General features: G+C 51.3%; 2 protein-coding genes across 3 annotated transcripts; both read right to left on the bottom strand.

The window, feature by feature from the left end:
* Positions 1-119: 119 nt before the first annotated feature.
* Positions 120-9379, bottom strand: EEF1AKNMT (eEF1A lysine and N-terminal methyltransferase). Of its 2 annotated transcripts, none has more exons than XM_029081311.1 (8): positions 9148-9379; positions 5758-6514; positions 4678-4877; positions 4137-4332; positions 3849-4016; positions 2561-2773; positions 1483-1614; positions 120-515 (listed from the first exon to the last, which is right to left on the bottom strand). In XM_029081311.1, the coding sequence occupies exons 1-8, from the start codon at positions 9298-9300 to the stop codon at positions 241-243; spliced, it is 2094 nt and encodes a 697-aa protein (XP_028937144.1). In that variant the 5' UTR covers positions 9301-9379; the 3' UTR covers positions 120-240. The 2 variants fall into 2 exon arrangements, with proteins under 2 accessions (XP_028937144.1, XP_028937145.1); XM_029081312.1 differs by having other exon boundaries at positions 9170-9244.
* Positions 9380-12344: 2965 nt separating this feature from the next.
* Positions 12345-21422, bottom strand: ITPA (inosine triphosphatase). The gene is made up of 8 exons (XM_003430857.4): positions 21318-21422; positions 18146-18203; positions 17973-18037; positions 17260-17333; positions 16444-16475; positions 15711-15826; positions 13395-13471; positions 12345-12577 (listed from the first exon to the last, which is right to left on the bottom strand). Exons 1-8 carry the CDS (start codon positions 21381-21383, stop codon positions 12454-12456), a joined length of 612 nt encoding a protein of 203 aa, XP_003430905.2. The 5' UTR covers positions 21384-21422; the 3' UTR covers positions 12345-12453.
* Positions 21423-21932: the final 510 nt, after the last annotated feature.

Raw genomic sequence — 21932 nt, 5'->3', positions numbered from 1 at the left:
AACTTTTATTTACCCCAGTGCTTAGAACAGTGCTTGGCACATAGTAAGCACTTAACTAGTACTATGATTATTATCCTGAGGGACCAAAAAAATTAAATAAATAAAACAAACGGAACAAAGAACGTTAAAAACTTTTTTTTGGCATTATTTCTCCCTCAGGCTCCTCCATATAACGTCTCCAAAGTACACCGGTTTAAAGTCAGTCTGTCGGGCAGTTAGAGACCCTCCTGCTCTTGGCCGTCACATGATCTTCACGGTCTTGAGCATGTCCGACAGGACATACGTGCTGTCCCAGCCTCTCCCGGGCTTCCTCAGCGTCTTCTCCAAGGCCCGGGCCATCTCCAGCAGGTCTGGAGTAGCCAGCTTCCTTCTGGGATGGAGTTGGCAGAACAGGATCTCGTTGACCTCCCCCTCGATCTTCCGGATATAGAGCAGGGGGAACACCTCCTTGAGCCCAGCCAACACCGAGTCCTTCAGGCCTGAGTCCCGGCACACCAAATTCAAGACAAAGACACCTGCCAGGGCAGAGAGGAAGGAAGCTGCAGTGACGGGAAACAGGGCAGAGGCGTAGTGACGGAACCTTCCCTCAAAGTCTCACAGGAAATGCAGTTCGGTATTTTGCCCACCTTGGCTGCCCGGCATTTCCTGATTTCCTAATTCTCCCCTGCTGTGACGCGCTCCGTTAATTAGTTTTTATTGTGACTGCTGCTGCCTCTTTCATCCCCTCCTTTCTTGCTTTTTTTGACAGGCGGGCAGTTTACGGCCCTTCCCATCTCTTCCTCCCTCAGATTCCAACTGCAGGACTATCCTGAGCTTAATGCCAGGCTAGGAGGAAGAGAGGTCAGGCCAGCTTCTCTGAAGCTTTCCTCGGCTTTACATTCGTAACACCAAGATGATAGGACATGTTAATGGTAAAGTAATGAGGAAAATCTCAAAGTTCCCTCAAAATAACTAAGGCAAAAGTCTTAGGAAACAGGCAATTCTGCGGATGTCACCCACAGGAATGATATGTGGCGAAAGGAGACGGTAACAGACACACGGAGATAGGGAAAAGATGACTGGAGGGACAAAGAACCTTTTTGTTTTAAAGTATCAGATTTTAGAATGTCTTTAATCACGGACTACCTAATTTTGGAACAATAGGGCAGAGACACACTCAGCTGTACATAAGGGTGCATGGAAGCAGGGTGGCCTGGTGGAAAGAGCCTAGGCCTGGAAGTCAGAGGACCTGAGTTCTAATCCCAGCTCTGCCACTTGCCTGCTGCATGACCATGGATAAGTCACTTAATTTCTCTGAGCCTAAGTGTTCTCCAGGCTATTTAAACGGTGAGCCTTGTGTGGGACGGGGACTGTAGGCGACCTGATATATGTATCTAGCCCAGCATTTAAAACAGTGCTGGCAGCATTGTAAGCATGTAAATACTATTTTTAAAAAACAAGGCCCCTTCCCCTTCTTGCCATCTCCATCTACATTTTCCATACCTTCGGGTGCCAGGATACTTTTCACTTTTTGCAGGAAATCTTTGTCCACAAAGGCAGGAGGTGGACAACTCATGCCCAGCGTCGGATCCTTACTGTCCACGTCGAACATAATGACGTCGTACTGAGACTGTGCTAGGGATTGACAGGAGACAAAAGAAGAACCATGGAATAAGAGAACAACATCTACGGCACCCTGCTTGCCAGAATCAATCCATCAAGCAATCACGCTATCGGATTTAGAGAGGCTTCGGGGTGCAGGGCAATGCGCTAAGTTCTCGGGAAAGTACAATAATAGTAGGTGTGATCCCCGTCCTCAGCGAGCTTACGATCTAGAGGGGGAGATAGCTAGAAAAATAAATTACAGGTGGGAAAAAATGGCGTGTCGAGATAGGTAAAAAGGACCGGAACACCAGCTCGAGCACGTTCCGTTCGGCCACACTGCGGTGACTAAGCGGTCAAGCCTGGCGTCGGTGTCCCCAGCTGCCAGCCACTCGTGCCCACGCGGCTAGGAGAGTACGGTCATGCCGTGACAGCGGCATGACCCGCCCCCAATGCAGCTGGTTGGCAAACACTAAGTCACGGAGGTGCTTCTGGGAAACAGGGGCAAAAAAGTTGCCAGGAATTCTAAGCTCTGGCTCCCAGCAGCCTTCTCCCTACCCAAGTGAGCGTGGATTCCATGTGCCCAGCCAGGCTAAGGGGTTGAACAACGGCCCCAGCCGCCCTAACTCCAGACTCTGCCACGTGTCTGCCGTGTGACCCTGGGTAAGTCATTTAACTTCTCTGTGTCTCAGTTCCCTCATCTGCAAAATGGGGATTAAGACCGTGAGCCCTATGAGGGACAGGGACTGTGTCGGTACAGAGCGCACAGTAAGCGCTCGATAAATACGACGAACGAGTGAATTCTCTAGTGCTTAAGATTGGGTTTGGCACACAGTAAGCAACTATCATTATTATTTCAATTATGATAGATTGATTGATTGATGGGGATGGGAACACGCTCCCTGGAGATCCTTGGAAATCCCTGGAAATCCTCTGGTTCTCCCCCCAACCCCCTCCCGCTCCCGGCTGTTGCCATTACCTTCTCCAGCCAGGCTGCTGATGTGATCCAGGCCGTCGGCGATGCGGACCTTCAGCCGGTCGGTCGGGGAGAAGCCGAACCAGCGGGTCGCCACCTCCAGCATGGAGGGGTCAATCTCCACAGCTTCGACGCGGGACTGCGAGAAGTGGTCGTGGATGAAGAGAGGCAGGCTGCCCCCACCCAGCCCTACCACCAGCACTACCACCGGGGCCTCTGCGGCGAGACGACAAAGCATCACTTACGCGTGGCAACGCACCTGGAGGCTTCTGCGGGGCGAGCGGGCGGGCCTCGGCCTGGCTCCGTCTTCCGAGAAAGCCCCACGACTTCGGGGGCGGGGACTCTGAGGTTTCATCCGGTGGCCACTTTGGGGCCGAAAACCCAATGCGGTCCCCTATCTGGCCGATAAGGAGGCTGGCCAGGTGGAAAGAGTTCAGGCCCGGGGGGGAAGAGGACCTGGACCTGAGTTCTAATCCCGGCTATGTCGACCTCGGGTGAGTCGTTTAACTTCACTGGCCTCAGTTTCTTCGGTCTCTCTCCTACTTAGACTCTGAGACCGCTGGGGGACGGGGACTATGTCCAAATCTGTTTATATCGTATCCGCCCCAGCACTTAGTACGGTGCTCGGCATGTGTGGTAGAATGTGTCTGTTTACTGTTATACTGTACCCCCCGAGCGCTGAGTACAGTGCTCTGCGCAAGGTAAGTGCTCAACAAATACGACTGACTTAGTAAGTGGTTCGCAAATACCACAATTATTATGGTGGCAAAGATTCAAAGGTGGCAGAATCTCCCCGGGGCCCCAGAGAGCCAGCTTCCAGGAGGATTCCAGAGTTTGACCAGACCCTCCTGCAACTTCTTGAACTACCCCACCTCCCCAGCTCAAACGTCAGCGGTGGAAACTCTCACACCCTTCAGGGTTTTTAGCGTAATGTCTTTTCTTCCAACTCAGAACAGTTAAAAGCTGGAAGGGTTCTGGTAAGAAACAGGAAGAACGAGAAAGGGTCTGCTGAGGGTGGCACTTGATCTGAACGACTCTATCAGACGCACCGCCTCAAACTGACCTCTCGGATGCCATGTTGGGCCTGGACTCCCTTGGGAAAGACCCTTTGGGCTGGGAGGTGAGGCTGTTGGGCTTGGGATGAACAAAAAGATAGGAGGCTCTGATTTTTTAATAAGGAAGGGGGGAGGGGGAGGGGGAGGGGGAGGAGGAGGAGGAGGAGGAGGAGGAGGAGGAGGAGGAGGAGGAGGAGGAGGAGGAGACCCCCTCTCTGTATCGCTCTGTTTCTCACCTGGAAGCAGCTCTGGGTCCTTCAGTAAAGACATCCCCGCAATCATGGCCTTGTGGTGTTCGCAGCACAGGAAGCTCTTGTCGATGGACTGAGTCGGGGGCGCCGGAGGGTTATCGGGGGCACTGGCCGGGCGAGGTGACTTCCTGTCCTTTTTTCGCTTTTTCTGGGCTAAGAGACACGGCGTTGACACAGTCACTCAGGCTGGTGTACCACCCGACTCTGTGACCAACTCCCCGCTCTTTTCCCCTAGTCGGCACTCAACCAAGTTCCCCAGCCTTCTCCCCCTACCCTTGTGAGGCGGATCCATCAGCAGCCGGGCCTCTGACTGCACCACGTTCCGGTTGCTCAGGAAGATCAGCCGCCGAAAGTAGCGCGTGTCCTCTCCCTTCACGTCCTCGATGACGTAGTCGCCGCTCAGGGGGCTGCGGTCTCGGTGCCGAACGGTCCGGACCCCGATGTCTCCGCCCACCGACAAGAACGGCACCTGGAGGCCCAAGCACGGGAGATCCCGAGGACGGGTTCGGCTGAGGGGGTTCGCACAGACTCACGGGAAGGATGCGCCCGCTCCCCCCCACCGCGGACAGAGAGCAAAAGAGCAAAGAAGCTTCAACGATTTGAACCGCTCCGAGGGTTCCAGGCCACACCAACTCAAACGAGAAGGGGGAGGCCTCAGAGGCCTCTTTCGGACCTCTCCGGGACCACTTCCGGGGCCCCGTCTACACGACGCATGTACCACTGACAGCCAGAAAGGGTAAAGGGCTCTGATTTTGGGTCGGAGAGGCCCCTCGGGCCCCGGAGAAACAGAGGAGAGTCCCCGGCCGGCGGTTACCTGGTGCTGGGCCGGCAGGCCCGGCGGGGCCAGCTCCATGACCTTCCCCGACAGCTCAGCCTGGATGCCGTCCATCCCGTCGTACCGCTGCTCCCTGTGCAGGGCCACCGTGATCAGCCTCCTGTACCCCGCGCTGGCCGCCAGCTGCTTCCGGCCCTCTTCCGTCCCGAAGAGCCACTCCGTCTCTCGGCCCTGGGGGACTGGGCGGAAGGGTCCGGCGTCACCGGTGTCGGTGAGGAAACCGACACGAGGGCTTCGTCCCTCCACACTGCAACCCCGTGGGAAGGGAGCAGAGGTGCGATCTACAGGGCCGACAGCCTCCGAGAAATCCCCAAAACACTCGCCCGCGCCCTCCCCGACCCCCACCCGTGGAAGACCCCCAGGCCGGCCCCGCTCTGCAGAGCGAAGCCCAGGATCCAGAATACCAACAGACGAGGCGGCCTTGGGGTGGGAAGCTCCATTTTCGAGCTACTTGGGACAGCACTCACAAGCCTGCCAACCGATGGTCCGGGGATTCCAGGCGGAGGCTCCGGGGGCTCTTCCAGCAGCCCAGGATTTACCCAAGACCATCCAGTTCAGCAAGGTGGGTCCACTAGTGTGTTCACCCACATTCGGATGAACGGAAACAAAATAAATCCCCCCTGCCTCTTCCAATTCTGGAGGGGGGGATTCTCTCATCAAAGATAAAACTCACCTTCACACCCTGGATTAAGGCCACTTACACTATTGTGGTAATCATAACAACAATAACTATGATATTGCTAAGCGCTCAGTACGTGCCACGCACCGCTCTGGACACGAGCAAATCGGGTCGGACACAGTCCCCGTCCCACGTGGAGCTCACGGTCTCGATCCCCATTTTACAGCTGAGGCACAGAAGTGAAGGGACTTGCCAAAGTTCATGGAATTAGAACCCAGGACTTTCTGCCTGCCAGGCCCGCGCTCTAGCCACTAGGCCACCCTGCCTCTTAGTGCAGTAAAGGCTCCATCAACAGCCTTAATCGAGGGGCTGTCCCCCACACCCTCTCCTCTCCCACTCCTCCCCCTCCCCCCGGTCAGGAGGGCCAAGCACCCACTCACCGATGAAGATGGCAAAGTGACGGTCGCGGGTCGGCTTTCCGGCGGGGCCGTCCAGCACGTGCAGCGTGTAGCGCGGCTCCCCGGTGCTCCCGTCGCACAGGTCCAGGGAAACGCCGGCCGACCCCCCCTCGCGGCTCAGCCGGCCGCGGAGCCAGGCGTAGCGCTGCCGCTCCCTCACCGCCTCGGCCAGCCGCTCCGCGCTCTCCAGCCGCACCGGCCGGGCCCGCTCGTGGGGGCACAGCTCCAGGACCCTCGCGGCGGAGCCGGGCACCGGCCTGAACTTGGTCATGACGAAGGCGAAGACGGGCAGGGAGAACCGCGGCTCCTCGTCCGGCCCGGCCCGGCCGCCGGCCACCTGGTGAACCCTCACCATCCAGCCCTCGCGGGCGAAGTGGCCCACCGCCTTCTTCAGGACGTGGGCCTGGGCCAGGGAGACGCAGAGATAGCGGCCCCCCACCCGCAGGACCCGGCCCACTTCCGCCAGCATGCGGTCCACCCGCTCCAACGTGGCCTCCTCCTCGTCCGTCAGGACGGCGTCCAGGGTGCCCTTGTCCAGCACCACCTGGAAGTGCCCGTCCGGAAACTCCATCCGGGTCATGTCCATCCGCAGGAAGCTCATGCGCGGCCGCCGGCCGGCATTGCGCTCCTTCATCTGCCCGACGACCACCTCGCTGATGTCGATGTTCACGATGTCCCGGAAGCCCACGTCGTACAGCTGCTCGCTCAGCTCCGAGTTGCCGCAGCCGACCACCAGCACCTGGACCGCCAGCAGGGGTTCGAAGCGGGTAAGCGCCCTCGAGACCCCAAGCTCCCGAGCGCTCAGTACGGCGCTCCATAAATACGACTCACTGACTGACCGACGGCTCTCTCTTGGATCTCCGGGTGACCGAAGAGGAAACCCGGGTAAGGAGCGACCCCTCAACAGAGGAGGACGGGGAGAAGTGGGCAGTCGGGGGGGGGGGGGGGCGCGGGGGGAGAAAAACCGGTATCTACCTTCTGCCATCAACCTCAAAAGCCACTTGGAAAAACACGAACCCGTACTGGGTGCTGAACAAAATGACTTCAGTAGATTCGGTCGGCCAAACTGAGGCAGACGGGTAACGAGGGCATTTGGGCAACACTCAATCAGTACATAAACGGCATCAAGAATGCACAATTCAAAAAAGCAAAAAAGTCAATTTTGTGACATTTTCAGATCTGATTTCCTCATTCATTCATTCAATAGTATTTATTGAGCGCTTACTATGTGCAGAGCACTGTACTAAGTGCTTGGAATGGACAATTCGGCAACAGATAGAGACAATCCCTGCCCATTGACAGGCTTACAGTCCCCCCTCTCTTCTACGTGGCTTTTCTAACTGGACCTGGACTGGACCCCTCGAGAACTTGAAATTCGCCATGTCCTTGGTCCCACAGCACTGAAGCCCAAAAGTCATAATAATAATAATTACGGTATCTGTTAAGCGCTTATATAATAATGTTGGTATTTGTTAAGCGCTTACTATGTGCAGAGCACTGTTCTAAGCGCTGGGGTAGATACAGGGTAATCAGCTTGTACCACGTGAGGCTCACAGTTCATCCCCATTTTCCAGATGAGGGAACTGAGGCACAGAGAAGTGAAGTGACTTGCCCACAGTCACAGAGCTGACAAGCGGCAGAGCTGGGATTAGAACCCCCCCAGGTCTTTCTGAATCCCAGGCCCAGGCCCTATCCATTAGGCAGCACTGGTTCTCCTTGCGCTCTCCCATTCCCCGGGTGATAATTTATTTTAACATCGGCCTCCCCCTCTAGACTACGACTAGAAACAGGGACTGTGTCCAACACGATCTGCTTGGCTCCACCCCAGCGCTTAATGCAGTGCCGGGCACGTAGGAAGCGTTTAATAAATACCACAGTTATAGCCTTACTCTGTGCCAGGCACTGTATTAAGCGCTGGGGTGGATCCAGCACAGCCCAGTGGCAAGAGCCCGGGCTTGGGAGTCAGAGGTGGTGGGTTCTAATCCCGGCTTCGCCACTTGTATGCCGCGTGACCTTGGGCAAACCACTTCACTTCTCTGGGCCCCATTTACCTCACCCGTAAAAACGGAGATGAAGACCAGGAGCCGCACGTGGGCCAACATGATTACCTTGTATCTACCTCAGCGCTTAGGACAGTGCTTGGCGCATCGTAAGCGCTTAACGAATACCATAATTAGTATTAGAGAAGCAGCGTGGCTCAGTGGCAAGAGCCCGGGCTGGAGAGTCGGAGGTCACGGGTTCTAATCCCAACTCCGCCACTGGTCAGCTGTGGGACTCTGGGCAAGTCACTTCCCTGGGCCTCGGTTCCCTCCTCTGCGAAAGGGGGATGAAGCCTGGGAGCCGCCTGATGACCCTGTCTCTACCTCCAGCGCTTAGAACCAGCATGGCTCAGTGGAAAGGGCATGGGCTTTGGAGTCAGAGGTCACGGGTTCGAATTCCTGGCTCTGCCACTTGTCAGCTGCGTGACTGTGGGCAAGTCACTTCACTGTGCCTCAGTTACCTCATCTGTAAAATGGGGATTAAAATGGGGATTAAGACTGTGAGTCCCACGTGGGACAACCTGATTCCCCTGTGTCTACCCCAGCGCTTAGAACAGTGCTGTGCACATAGTAAGCGCTTAACAAATACCAACATTATGGGTTCTAATCCCAACTCCGCCACTGGTCAGCTGTGGGACTTTGGGCAAGTCACTTCCCTGGGCCTCGGTTCCCTCCTCTGCAAATGGGGGCTGAAGCCTGGGAGCCCCCCGTGGGACCGCCTGACCTCGTCTCTACCTCCGGCGCTTCGAACAGTGCTCGGCACAGAGTAAGCGCTTAACAAACGCCATCATCGTTATTAAAGAGCCCGGGCTGGGGAGTCGGAGGTCGTGGGTTCTAATCCCAACTCGGCCACTGGTCGGCTGGGGGACTCGGGGCAAGTCACTTCCCTGGGCCTCGGTTCCCTCCTCTGCCAAAGGGGGCTGAAGCCTGGGAGCCCCACGTGGGACGGCCCGATGACCTCCTCTCTACCTCCAGCGCTTAGAATAGTGCTCGGCACAGGGTAAACGCTGAACAAACGCCATCATCATTATTAAAGAGCGGGGGCTGGGGAGTCGGAGGTCGTGGGTTCTAATCCCAACTCGGCCACTGGTCGTCTGGGGGACTCTGGGCAAGTCACTTCCCTGGGCCTCGGTTCCCTCCTCTGCCAAAGGGGGCTGAAGCCTGGGAGCCCCACGTGGGACGGCCCGACGACCTCGTCTCTCCCTCCGGCGCTTCCAACGGCGCTTGGCACAGAGTAGGAGCTTAACCAGTGCCATGACGATTACTGTAACAGGGCTGGAGGGGCTGCGGGGAGATGGCCTGGGTCCCCGCGGGGGTCCCGGCCGGTCCTTACCCGGTCGGTGGGCCTGACGTACTTGTGCAGGAGGCCGCACAGCTCCAGGTAGGTCCCGTACCACTCGAAGGCTTTGGGGCCGCGCTGGCGGAAGAAGCCCTCCCAGTAGTCCGCCGACCCGAACTCCTTGCAGCTGCGGGGTAACAGGTTCATCTTGGGGCAGTCAGGCCGGGCCCGCGCGGCCTGGAGGGGAGAGGAGGGGAGAGGAGGGGAGAGGAGAGGAGAGGAGAGGAGAGGAGGGGAGGGGAGGGGAGGGGAGAGGAGGGGAGAGGGGAGCGCGCACGCACGGGGCGGGGGCGGGCACGCACGCGGGAGCGAGCGGGAGCGAGCGGGGACGGCGGAGCAGCGCGCATGCGCCGCCGCCCTCCCGCCCGAGGCCCTGCCGCCCTGCCGCCCTGCCGCCCTGCCGCCCTGCCTGGGCGTCGAAGCCCCTCGGCCCTCTCCACCCCTCCATTCGTTCCTAATTAATAATAATGTTGGGACTTGTTAAGCGCTTGCTAGGTGCGGAGCACTGTTCTAAGCGCTGGGGGAGACCCAGGGGAACCAGGTTGGCCCCCGTGGGGCTCGCGGTCTTGATCCCCATTTGACAGATGAGGGAACTGAGGCACAGAGAAGTGACTTGCCCAATTCATTCACTCAATCATAATGTTGGGATTTGTCAAGCGCTTCCTACGTGCACAGCACTGTTCTAAGCGCCGGGGGAGATCCAGGGGCATCAGGTGGTCCCACGGGAGGCTCACGGTTAGTCCCCATTTTACAGATGAGGTCACTGAGGCACAGAGAAGTTCAGTGACTTGCCCAATTCATTCACTCAATCATAATAATGTTGGGATTTGTTAAGCGCTTCCTACGTGCAGAGCACTGTTCTAAGCGCCGGGGGAGATCCAGGGGCATCAGGTGGTCCCAAGGGAGGCTCACGGTTAGTCCCCATTTTACAGATGAGGTCACTGAGGCACAGAAAAGTTCAGTGACTTGCCCAATTCATTCACTCAATCATAATAATGTTGGGATTTGTTAAGCGCTTCCTACGTGCAGAGCACTGTTCTAAGCGCTGGGGGAGATCCAGGGGCATCAGGTGGTCCCACGGGAGGCTCACGGTTAGTCCCCATTTTACAGATGAGGTCACTGAGGCCCAGAGAAGTGAAGCGACTCGCCCACAGTCACACAGCCGACAAGTGGCAGAGCCGGGAGTCGAACTCATGACCTCTGACTCCGAAGCCCAGGCTCTTTTCCACTGAGCCACGCTGCTTCCCCAGTACTTATGGAGCGCTTACTATGCGCAGAGCACCGTACTAAGCGCTCGGAATGCAGGGGGATTGGTTAAGCGCTCACTACGTGCCAGGCACTGGGGTACGTTCCTGGTTGGACACAGCCCCCGCCCCACGTGGGCCTCCCACGTTCCCGATAACTGGCTCGGCGGAAAGAGTCGGGGCTTGGGAGTCAGAGGTCATGGGTTCGAATCCCGGCCCTGTCAGCTGTGTGACTGTGGGCGAGTCACTTCGCTTCTCTGGGCCTCAGTGACCTCATCTGTAAAATGGGGATGAGCCTCACGTGGGACAACCTGATTACCCGGTTATCTCCCCCAGCACTTAGAACAATGCTCTGCACATAGTAAGCGCTTAACAAATACCAAGATTGTTACAGATAACTGAGGCCCAGGGAAGTGGTGACTTGATCAAGGTCACACAGCGGATGCCAGGCGGGGTCGGGGACGAGCGCTTAGTACAGTGCTCTGCGCACGTACTTTTGCACGAATCAAAGGACCCACCTATTCCGGCCCCCATGCTCTTGTTATTAATAATAATGTTGGTATTTGTTAAGCGCTTACTCTGCACCGAACACTGTTCTAAGTGCCGGGGGAGATACAGGGTCATCAGGTTGTCCCACATGAGGCTCACACTTCTAATCTCCATTTTACAGGTGAGGTAACAGGCACAGAGAAGTTAAGTGACTTGCCCAAGGTCACACAGCAGGCAAGTGACAGAGCTGAAATCAGAAGCCCAGTCTTCTGACACCCAGGTCTGTGCTGTTCAGCGAGGTTATCCGTTTTAGTTCAGTGCTCTGTACCCAGCATTCAGTAAATACAATTGATAAATTGATTTTTCTCTTTCCTCCCACCTGCCTGCTAAACTTACCCACTACCTGAACCATTCTGGGGGTGTTGAGAAGACTCGGGAGTCATCTTAAGAGGTACTGCCAAGTTGAAGTTGAAGTTAAAAATCGATTCTTAAATTTAAAGCAGTTTTTACCGGCAAAATTGGTGGCAATTAGATGATTCCTCTTCACCCCTTCAGTGTGCAAATTCTTTCTGTTGAAACCCGGTATCCCTTAAAGTTTAGCATTGTGTTGCTAGAGCTAATTGGCAGTTTTATATATTTTTTAAATTTGTACTTTGGGAAGGACCCCCGCACCATATATAAATTATAGGGAGATAATGGAAACAAAGAATTATCTTTCCTCCTCGCCAACAAATTTGGCCCTTCGTAACCCCAAAGATTCACTCCTCACAATAAACCTTACTAGACCCAATCCAATTGATTCCTTACTCCAATCAATCCTGTCCTCTACACAAATATATTTTCCACACCACTGCACTTGGTTATCTGTTGTTTACATGTTGATGCCTTTCGTGTCTTAAGTATTTTTGTCTCAAATAGGAACCATTAAGAGAAGCAGCGTGACCTAGTGGAAAGAGCACAGGAGTGGGAGTCAGAGGACCTGGGTCCTAACCCCAGCTCTGCCACTTGTCTGCTAGGTGACCTGGGATGAGTCACTTAACTTCTCTGTGCCCCAGTTCCGTCAGCTACGAAATGGAGATCAAGACTGTGAGCCCTAGGTGGGTCGGGGACTGTGTCCAACCCAATTATCTTGTAACTACCCTAGCGCTTAATAGAGTGCCTAGCATATCATAAGCCCTGAATAAATACCATAAAAAACAGGAAAAAAACCCCAATTCTTATTTCTGCAATTATCCTTCCGCACACAGTGGGTTCAGATCAATGTTATAGATAATAAGGGCCAATACATGGTTATAGTGAGCAGCCCCAGTGATGACCAGCCTGGACCAGAATCTACTAGCTATTCAGATATACTGAGACTGGTAATTACTTCAATTCACATATCCCCAAACATTTAGCAGACATGGTTTTTACCCTTAAATGAAACTAAAAGAAAAGGTCAACCCAAAATGACAACAATCCTACAAATTCAGATTTTTAATTTACACCGACTGTACATGTACATCTCTCATTTCATGCTTCATTTTCTGGTTCATTCTTCCTCCTCTCCACATCGGGCTGAAGCTCTTTAATGAGGACTGGAAGAAGCCTCTACGGTGCCATTCCGTTGGGTGAAATAATTCTGTAACTCGTATAGGGCTCGGTAACGGTGAGAGATGGAGTTCTTTACTGCTTTAGGCAATTCTGCATATCTGAAGGAAAAAAGTCACAAATATTCTTTGAAAGCTCACGATGGGAGAAGGAAGGGAAATTCAATCAGATGAGAATAAAAAACAAAAATATCGAAGGAACATTAAGAATATGGTACAGAACTCTTCCCGGCTAACAATTAGCAGGCACGTAACTAAAAGCAGGAAATCTGTGTCCACAGAATCTTCCTTTTTCCCTGTAACTGCATGCGTTCCGATTTTATCCATTTCATTCCTTAGTATTTATTAGATGATGCCCTTGAATGAGTCATGGCTAGATTTACAAGCTATCACAGTTAACATTCATGTGAGAGGTGTGGATAAGATGGAAATAACCCAAAATAAAGGTCTGAGTGCTGGGGATGTTAGCCACTGACCATTAACAATCTGGGACAACCATATACCTAGTCTATCTCTCCATTATAGTGTAAACTTCCCGAGGCGGGGAATACACACTTCCTCATTTTGTACTTCCCAAGTGCTTAGTACAGTGTGTTGCCCCCAGATGGTATTCAATAAATACTACTATCATCACTATTTAATAGTAACTAGTATTTCAGAAGAATTCAGGAGTGCTTTAAGACTCCACAAAAATTACTTGGAATGAGTTTTCTATCCTCCCAAAGAATCTGAACCCATAAATTAAGAATTCCTTCCATGGAAGGGCACCAGAGAAAGCAGTGAACCGGCCAGACTGTCACTGGGTTCTGTGGGAAGCTTTCCTTTTGTACTAATTAAACCTTTCCGTTCCTGTTTCGGTGTTTCTCCTTTAAGTCTTTCTCTAACCAAAAAGCAAAATAGAAAAGAAATTCCTCCTTACGTCTCTTCGTAACCATCTGGCTGGAAACAGGGATCCCATCCAAAGTCTCTAGAGCCTCTTGGTTCAACTATATGGCCCTGTCAGAGTAAAATGAAATGGTAATGAGTCACATTTTCGGAGAATTCCTCCTACTGCAACTTCAAATGCACAGTCCCATTTTATATTCCGTAATCTTCTGAAATAGCCGTAGCGACTCAGTTTTCTTGAAAATAAGGAACTTGTCCCCCAGTCAGGATTAAGGGTGAGATCCACCACTGGACTTCTATGGAAATTCCATCCTATGAGTCTCCCGTCTTCCTCAGAACCACATCTTGATGTAACTGCTAAATATACCCGGAAACAACATTACAGGTCAGGCTCAGATAGAAGGCTCGGGTGCTTCAGAAAAAGTGGAGTAGCAGTTTTTGTGCTTAGTAAATGCTCAATAAACGTTACTGATTTATTTTTTTCTCCAAAGTGAGGGCAGGAGCCGGACCTCTTCAGTTGCAAGCTCTTTGAGAGTGAGGGGGGAACACCTTACCACCTCCCCCCGCCACCCACGCACAGCTTCCAGCAGCCCCTAGTCTAGGGTCATACACTCAACGCACACTCGGTTCAAGTGAGTTGATGACGATGCTATGGAGATGCTGTGATGAACAGGGAATGGCAGAGAGGCCCATCCCCATTCGGTCTTTAACCTGACTCTGCTCTGGAACGCTCCCAGCAGTGAGGAGGCTTCCAGGGCACTTTGGAGCTGTCCAAACTGGAGGGAAACTGCCCCAGGGTTTAACCTTCCTCCAGTGGGTCGGCAAAGGAACCTAGTTCTAATTTGCACTTGGATCTGTCCCCTTTAATGTCTCCCACTAGACTGTAAACTCAATGCGGGCAAGGAACGTGTCTGTTTATTGTTCCGTCGTGCCCTCCCCAAGCTTAGTATGGTGCTTGGCACACAGTAAGCGCTCAATAAATACAGAACGACGGACTTTAATCACTTGATATTCACCCTACCCTCAGCCCCACGGCACTTAAGTACAAATGTATAATTTCGTGTCTGTTTCCTCTAGTCAGTTCCTTGTGGGCAGGAAATACGACTACCAACTACTCATTTACTCTTCCAGGTGGTTAGTACAGTGCTCTGCACACAGTAAGCACTCACTAAATGGCATTAATTCAGAAAAACAACACAAAGTCCAGCTGAAACAATGTGGATGCGGGGGACAACAGCAGGAGAAGCAAACCAATGGAAAGGAGAAGAAAATGGGTCCAGGAACATTAAGGAATTAGAACTGGTTAACTGACCAAGAATTAATATAGAAATTTACAAAGTTCTCACTACAGTCTGCTTTGTGGGGGAACTGTGGGGTTTTCCTGAGGGTAGGTAATTGAACAGTAATGGAAACTCAAGACTGTAAAGAAACCTCAACTGGGAATCCTCCACCAGTTCCGCTCCACAAAAATCTAAAGGGGGAGACAGAAACTAACATGAATAAATAATTTATAATATATAATAATAATGTTGGTATTTGTTAAGCGCTTACTATGTGCCGAGCACTGTTCTAAGCACTGGGGTAGACATAGGGGAATCAGGTGGTCCCACGTGGGGCTCACAGTCTTAATCCCCATTTTACAGATGAGGGAACTGAGGCACAGAGAAGTTAAGTGACTCGCCCACAGTCACACAGCCGACAAGTGGCAGAGCTGGGATTCGAACTCATGAGCCCTGACTCCAAAGCCCGTGCTCTTTCCACTGAGCCACGCTGCTTCTATAATGGAAAGTTACGTACATGCATGCTGCGGGGTTGGGGGTGGGGTGAATATCAAATGTTCAGTGGTCACAGATCGAAGTGCACAGACGCAGAAGGGAGAGTGAGCCAGAAAAAGGGGGCTTCATCGGGGAAGGCCTCTTGGATAAGCTGTGACTTTAAAGATGCTTTGACGGTGGAGAAAATGGTGGTCGGGGGGATTTGGTAGGGGGGAGTGAGTTCCAGGCTAAGGGGAGGATGTAGGAAAGGGGTCGGCAGTAAGCTAGGCGAGATCGGGGTAGAGTGAGTATGCTGACACTAGAGGAGCAGAGTGTGAGGGCTGGGCTAGAGTAGGAGATCAGTGAGGTGTGATAGGATGGGGCGAGCTGACAATGCTTTAAAACCAAAAGTAAAGAGCCTCTGTTTGACGCGGAGGTGGATGGGCAGCCACTGGAGGTTCTTGAGGGATGGGGATATTTGTTACTATTTTCCCTTTATATCACTAACCCCTGGAGAGTGGATTTTCACCGAGTTGAGCTCATCTATCCTAGCAAAGGCATCGGATCAATTTTTAAAGGGTAATGCATATTCATACCAAGGTCCGGCCTCTGAAAAGCCTCACTGGATCCTCTGGATTTCCCGTGCTAAATGCAAAAGTACAGAGTGCATAAGCTGATTTGTCCTCAAATCCCGCTAGCAGCTTGTAGAGACCTAGACAACGGAGAGAAGAGTTCATGAAGCCGAAGTTTCACTCCAAAGGGGGTGCTATTTACCGACAACTTTAAAGAACATTATTTTAGAGAAGAACTACGTGGTAAGGTTCAGAGAAGGCATACCGTTTGTGACCGGGGCTGTGGGTTCCCCATAATAAAATAATAATATTGGTGTTTGTTCGGTGTTTGCTCTGGGCCAAGCACTGTGCGAATGACTGGGGTCAATAAAATAAAGTCAAATTAGACAGAATCCCTGTCCCACATGGGGCTTTTAGTCTAAAGGGGAGGGAGAACTTGTACTAAATCCCCATTTCACAAATGAGGAAACCGAGGCAAAGAGAATTTAAGTGACTCGCTCAGTGGCCAAGTGGTAGAACTGGATTAGAACTCAGATCTCCTGCCTTCCAGTCCCGCGCTCTTTCCGCTAAGCTTCTCATATGGTTCTCATAGGGTAAATGTGCCTCTTTACTCAACTTTTGTGGCAGAAATTAGTGTAGTTTTAAGGGTGGCAACGGGGCCGAGGAACTAAACTTTCTGTCTCGAGGGCCACTGTTAGTTTATTTCTTCTGGAGGGGCGACACGCGATGAATTGAAAATAATTGTTTTAAAAAATACCTTCAGGTTTTAACTTTTCAAGGAACCATTTTCTGCAAAAGAACAGCAGAGACTAAATACACATGTATTGCTCCCAAAATGGGAACACTTTCGAATGTTCATATGCTATTTAGAAATGCTTTCACATCTGGATTCCTTAGGGTAATCTCCACTGCATTTAAGCTCCTATCAAAACTTTGATTTCTCAAGCTGCAACATGTACGCAAAAAGTAACAAATCACGTTACTACAGTGAATACGCTGTTTACATGAAACCTGCTCAGATTTCTCATATGATGTTCTGAAATCTCTGAATCTAAATTCCTTTATCAAAACTTTTATCCTGTCCTCATTGGATATTACTACCACAATCTTATATATATATATATAGCTATATATAAAGCATCATCTCTTTGATTGAATCTCAATTAAACTGCATAATCATTTGTCCAAGCTTTTTTTTGACAGAGAGTGAAAAGTTAGCCACATTTTTCTAGGGAAGGAATTAAAGTATATTTTGGGGGTAAATAAATATTAATTATCCTAAAAAGAATATGAATGATTAATCAATATCTTCAAGGCAACTGATTATGAGTCATTAATTATATTACTATTGAACACAGTTAAATCCTCATGAAAATTTTCAAGGGACCCAATACTGAGATCTGCTTAACTGGGAAAGCAAGTTATGGGGAAATGGCAAATTAGGGGCATTCAGAGGAAATCTGGACACCTAACGGAGAACTTCCTTGGAGGCTTTTACTGAATTATCATTTGGCCCTTCAGAAACAGATTATCATCAATGAGATATTGTTCAATCTATGGTCTACATACATACATGTAAGGGCCCGGGAGTCCACCAAGGGCATTAAAACACAAACAGGTGTCTTCTACTATAACTGGTCCCTGTACCTGCAACGAGGAAATGAGGGAAATAAAGACAGAGAGTGTAAGAGAATGTGACCTCCTCAGGTTTACTGCCGATGCTGAACATGGGGCTCAGGAGCCTGATGAATGGAAGTCTTCCTCGTGTGTCCGACCGGATTATCTTATATTTACCCCAGTGCTCAGTACAGTGCTGGGCACATAGTAAACGTTTTACAAATACCACAATTATTAACTCGGGCATTTCCTGAGGTACCAGGACAGAGGTGGAGTAAACCTAGGAACTACTTATCGTCAAAGTGCCTTCAAGGGAGAGTTATTACTGACAGCTATCAGTCTTTCTGGAGAACAACCTCGCCTCACCATTTGCTTCTGGACAAACGGATCCCAGGACTATCTCCCCGCCAATTTGAACCAGCCATTAGCTGAAAAAACCAAGGTTTCCCAAGCAAATATTTCAAAAAAACACAAACCCTAAACAACAAAGAGAGTATCCTAATGGTTTCACATCATTGGGGAGTTTTATTAATAATAATAGTGGTATTTATTAAGTGCTTACTATGTGCCAGACACTGTACTAAGTACTGGGAGTGGGGGAAACACTGATATAAATGATGTATAAAACCAACGCTAATAAAATGAACATTAAAAAAACAAAACAGTAACCTGTTTTGCTGCTTCTTTACATTTCTGAATTGAAATTTCATCTGGTTCACCTTGGTATTCAGGTACTTGAGAAAAGAAAGAAAAGGATTACTTGGGGACACAAGTTTGAGAAAGAAGAGTACTGGATGTTTTAAAAAAGGAAAAAAAAATAGTTAAAAAAAATGTAGACTTACAGTCAATTTTCTGTGCAACCAATTTGCATGGAAAGTTATCTCCTAGAATCTGGATGACCTGCCAGAATGAAATAGAGTACCTTTTTTGTCATCTGGATTTACACCATTCGGCAATCACAACATTCGGAATCAAAAACAGTAGAGCAGAGATCTCAGTACTCCAAACTTAAGCCAAATAAAAGTCATTTTAAGCTTAACAAGAGACAGCAAAAGGATAGTGTTGCTGGACCTGTGAACATAATGCAGTGGGCATTCCGATAATAATAGTAATGTCGGTATTTGTTAAGCGCTTACTATGTGTCAAGCACTGTCCTGAGCGCTGGGGTACTCGTTCATTCAATTTACTGAGCACTTAGTGTGTGCAAAGCACTGTACTAAACGCTTGGGAGAGTACAATATAACAATAAACAGACATTCCCTGCCCACAAGACACAGTCCCTGTCCCACATAGGGCTCACAGTCTTAATCCCATTTTACAGATGAGGTAACTGAGGCCCAGAGAAGTTAAGTGGCTTGTCCAAGGTCACAGAGCAGACAAGTGGAGGAGAAAGGATTAGAACTCAAGTCCTTCTGACTCCCAGGCCCACGCTCTCTCCACCTGGCCATGCCGCTTCGCATCATGCTGAATTGCCAGTCTTCCAAGACACGCCTGACTGCCCCTTGAGACTTATACCGAAGGCCAGTCCGCTTAAGTTTTTTCATTCCGAGAAATGAATTCCTGGGTCTCGCATAGGCTCAGAGCCCGGGTGATTATGAGCGCCGTCGGCAGAGCTGGGAAGGCGAAGACCTGGGATAACCCGAGGTTAGATTCGCTCACAACCAGAGAAGGGCGGTGTCGTGTCCGGGAATCCTCCTCCGGCTGAGTCTGTTGAGGGTGGAGGCGGTAGGAAAGGCCCGAGTATTAAGCAGCAGCGTGATCCCGCGGAAAGAGCCCGGGCACCAAAGGACCCGGGTTCTAATCCCAGCTCTGCCACGTGCCTTCCGCGCGACCCTGGGCAAGTCTCTTAACTTTTCTGTGCCTCCGTTCTCTCATCTGTACAACGGGGATTCACTACCTGTTCTCTCTCCTACTTCGAGTTTAAGCCTTGTGGGGAACCTGATTATCTTGAATCTTCCCCAGCACTTAGTACAGCGCTTGACACAGAGTAAGCGCTTGACAAATACTATCGATAGTATTATTATTCCTCTCCATCCAAATTGCTACCAGGTTTGTCCAAGCACTATCCTCTCCTGCCTTGAGACCTGAATCAGCCTCCTTGCTGACCTCTCTGCCTCCTCTCTCTCCCCTCTCCAGTGCATATTTAACCCTGCTGCCCCGATCATTTTCCTACAAAAACGCTCAGTCCATGTTTCTCCACTTCCCAAGAACCCGCAGTGAGTGATTGCCCACTTTCCTCTGCATCCAACAGAAACTTCTTCTCATCGGCTTTAAAGCATTCAATCACCTTGCCCCCTCCTACCCTCCTGTTCTCCTAATAATAACCCTATTATGTCGCAGCCCACACACTTCACTCCTCCGATGCCAACTTACTCTCTTGTACCTCGATCTCGTCTCTCTCGCCACCGACCTCTCGCCCACATCGGGTCTCTGGCCTGGAATGCCCTCTTTCTTCATATCCGACAATCACTCAGCCTATGTGCCAAGCACTGTTCTAAGCGCTGGGGGAGAAACAAGGTAGTCAGGTTGTCCCACGTGGGCCTCACAGTCTTAATCCCCATTATACAGATGAGGGAACTGAGGCACAGAGAAGTGAAGCGGTTTGCCCAAAGTCACACAGCTGACAAGTGGCAGAGCGGGGATTAGAACCCACGACCTCTGAGCCCCAAGCCCGGGCTCTTGCCACTAGGCCATCTGGGCAGGAAACATGTCTACCAATTCTACTATATGGGACTCTCCCAAGTACTTAGTACAGTGCCCTGCACACAGTGCTCAAAAAATATGATTATAATAATAATAATAATAATGTTGGTATTTGTTAAGCGCTTACTATGTGCCAAGCACTGTTCTAAGTGCTGGGGGAGATACAGGGTAATTAGGTAGTTCCATGGGAGGCTCACAGTCTTAATCCCCATTTTACAGATGAGGTAACTGGGGCACAGAGAAGTTAAGTCACCTGCCCACAGTCACACAGCTGACAAGTGGCAGAGCCGAGATTCAAACCCATGACCTCTGACTCCCAAGCCTGTGCTCCTTCCCCTGAGCCACGCTGCTTTCACAGTGCTCCAAAAATATGATGATGATGATGATAACAGGCCACTCCGTGCCACAGCTCTCACAGGGGTGTTCGTAGAAAAGATGAATAATTCAAAGTAGATAAGCTGAAATAAGGGGGGGGAGGGGGGAAGCATCACATTTCAGAGAAGCAGGGTGGCCTTGTGGCAAGAGCCCGGGCTTGGGAGTCAGAGGTCACGGGTTCTAATCCCCACTCCACCACATGTCTGCTGTGTGACCTGGGGGTAGTCGCTTCTCTTCTCTGGGCCTCAGTTCCCTCATCTGTAAAATGGGGATCAAGACCGTGAGCCCCACGTGGGACAACCTGATCACCTTGTATCTATCTCAGTGTTTACAACGGTGCTTGGTACACAATAATAATAATAATAACGGTATTTGTTAAGCACCTATGTGCCAAGCACTGTTCTAAGCGCTGAGGTAGATACAAGGTAATCAGGTGCACATAATAATAATGGTATCCGTTGAGCACTCACTATGTGCCAAACACTATTTTAAGCACTGAGATAGATACAAGGTAATCAGGTGCACATAATAATAATAATGGTATCCGTTAAGCACTTACTATGTGCCAAACACTGTTCTAAGCGCTGAGGTGGGTACAAGGTAATCAGGTGCACATAATAATAATAATGGTATGTATTAAGCGCTTACTATGTGCAGAGCACTGTCCTAAGCGCTGAGGTAGGTACAAGGTAATCAGGTTGCCCTGAAGACCCTGTATCTCCCCCAGCGCTTAGGACAGTGCTCTGCACATAGTAAGCACTTAACAAATACCAACATTATTATTATTTCTGACGTCACGACGGCAGCCTATGACGTCACCGGTTACCACCACGTGACTCGGGAAGGTCGCCCTCCCCGCCGTCCCGGCTCCTTGTGGAATCCAAAGCGTCCGCAGGACGGACCCGCCCCGTCGCCCCGTCGCCCCCCGCCCGTCACCTCTTCCAGCTTCTTGGCGTTCCCGGTGACGAAGACGAGGGTCTCCCCCGCCAGGGCGGCCGCCATGACTCCCGCTTCCCGCCTCCGTCCCCCCGGCCAGGTCTCCGCCAATCACGGGGGGCGTCATTCGCCCTCAGCCAATGGGAGCCGGGCCCCTCCTCGGCGCCGGCGAGAGAGCCAATCGGCGCGCCCTCTCTCTGCCTCCCCACGCCGCTATTGGCTCCCCTCGGGGGGCGGGGCTAGGGGTGGAGCTGCGACGATGATTGGCTGGAACGGCAGTCGGGGCAGGGAGACTTCCGGGGCGCAGCCGCCATCGCCCTGGGGGCTGGCGGGCCTCGGGGCAGGAGGACTTCCGGTTTCCACGAGGCCCGTCGTCGACTCGGGCTGCAGCCCCGCTCCAAACCCTCGATGGCGGCCACCCCGCACCTCCTTCATTCACTCGTATTTATTACGAGAAGCCGCGGGGCTCCGGGCAAAGAGTGGAAACTGTATATATTTTCATTACCCTATTTATTTTGTTAATGAGATGTACATCCCCTTGACTCTATTATTTTGTTAATGAGATGTACATCCCCTTGATTCTATTTATTTGCTATTGTTTTAATGAGATGTTCA

Source organism: Ornithorhynchus anatinus, chromosome 16 (assembly GCF_004115215.2).
Source record: "Ornithorhynchus anatinus isolate Pmale09 chromosome 16, mOrnAna1.pri.v4, whole genome shotgun sequence".
Taxonomy (NCBI): domain Eukaryota; kingdom Metazoa; phylum Chordata; class Mammalia; order Monotremata; family Ornithorhynchidae; genus Ornithorhynchus; species Ornithorhynchus anatinus.
Note: the sequence above shows the minus strand (reverse complement) of the source record. Positions and strands in the feature narration are given on the sequence as shown.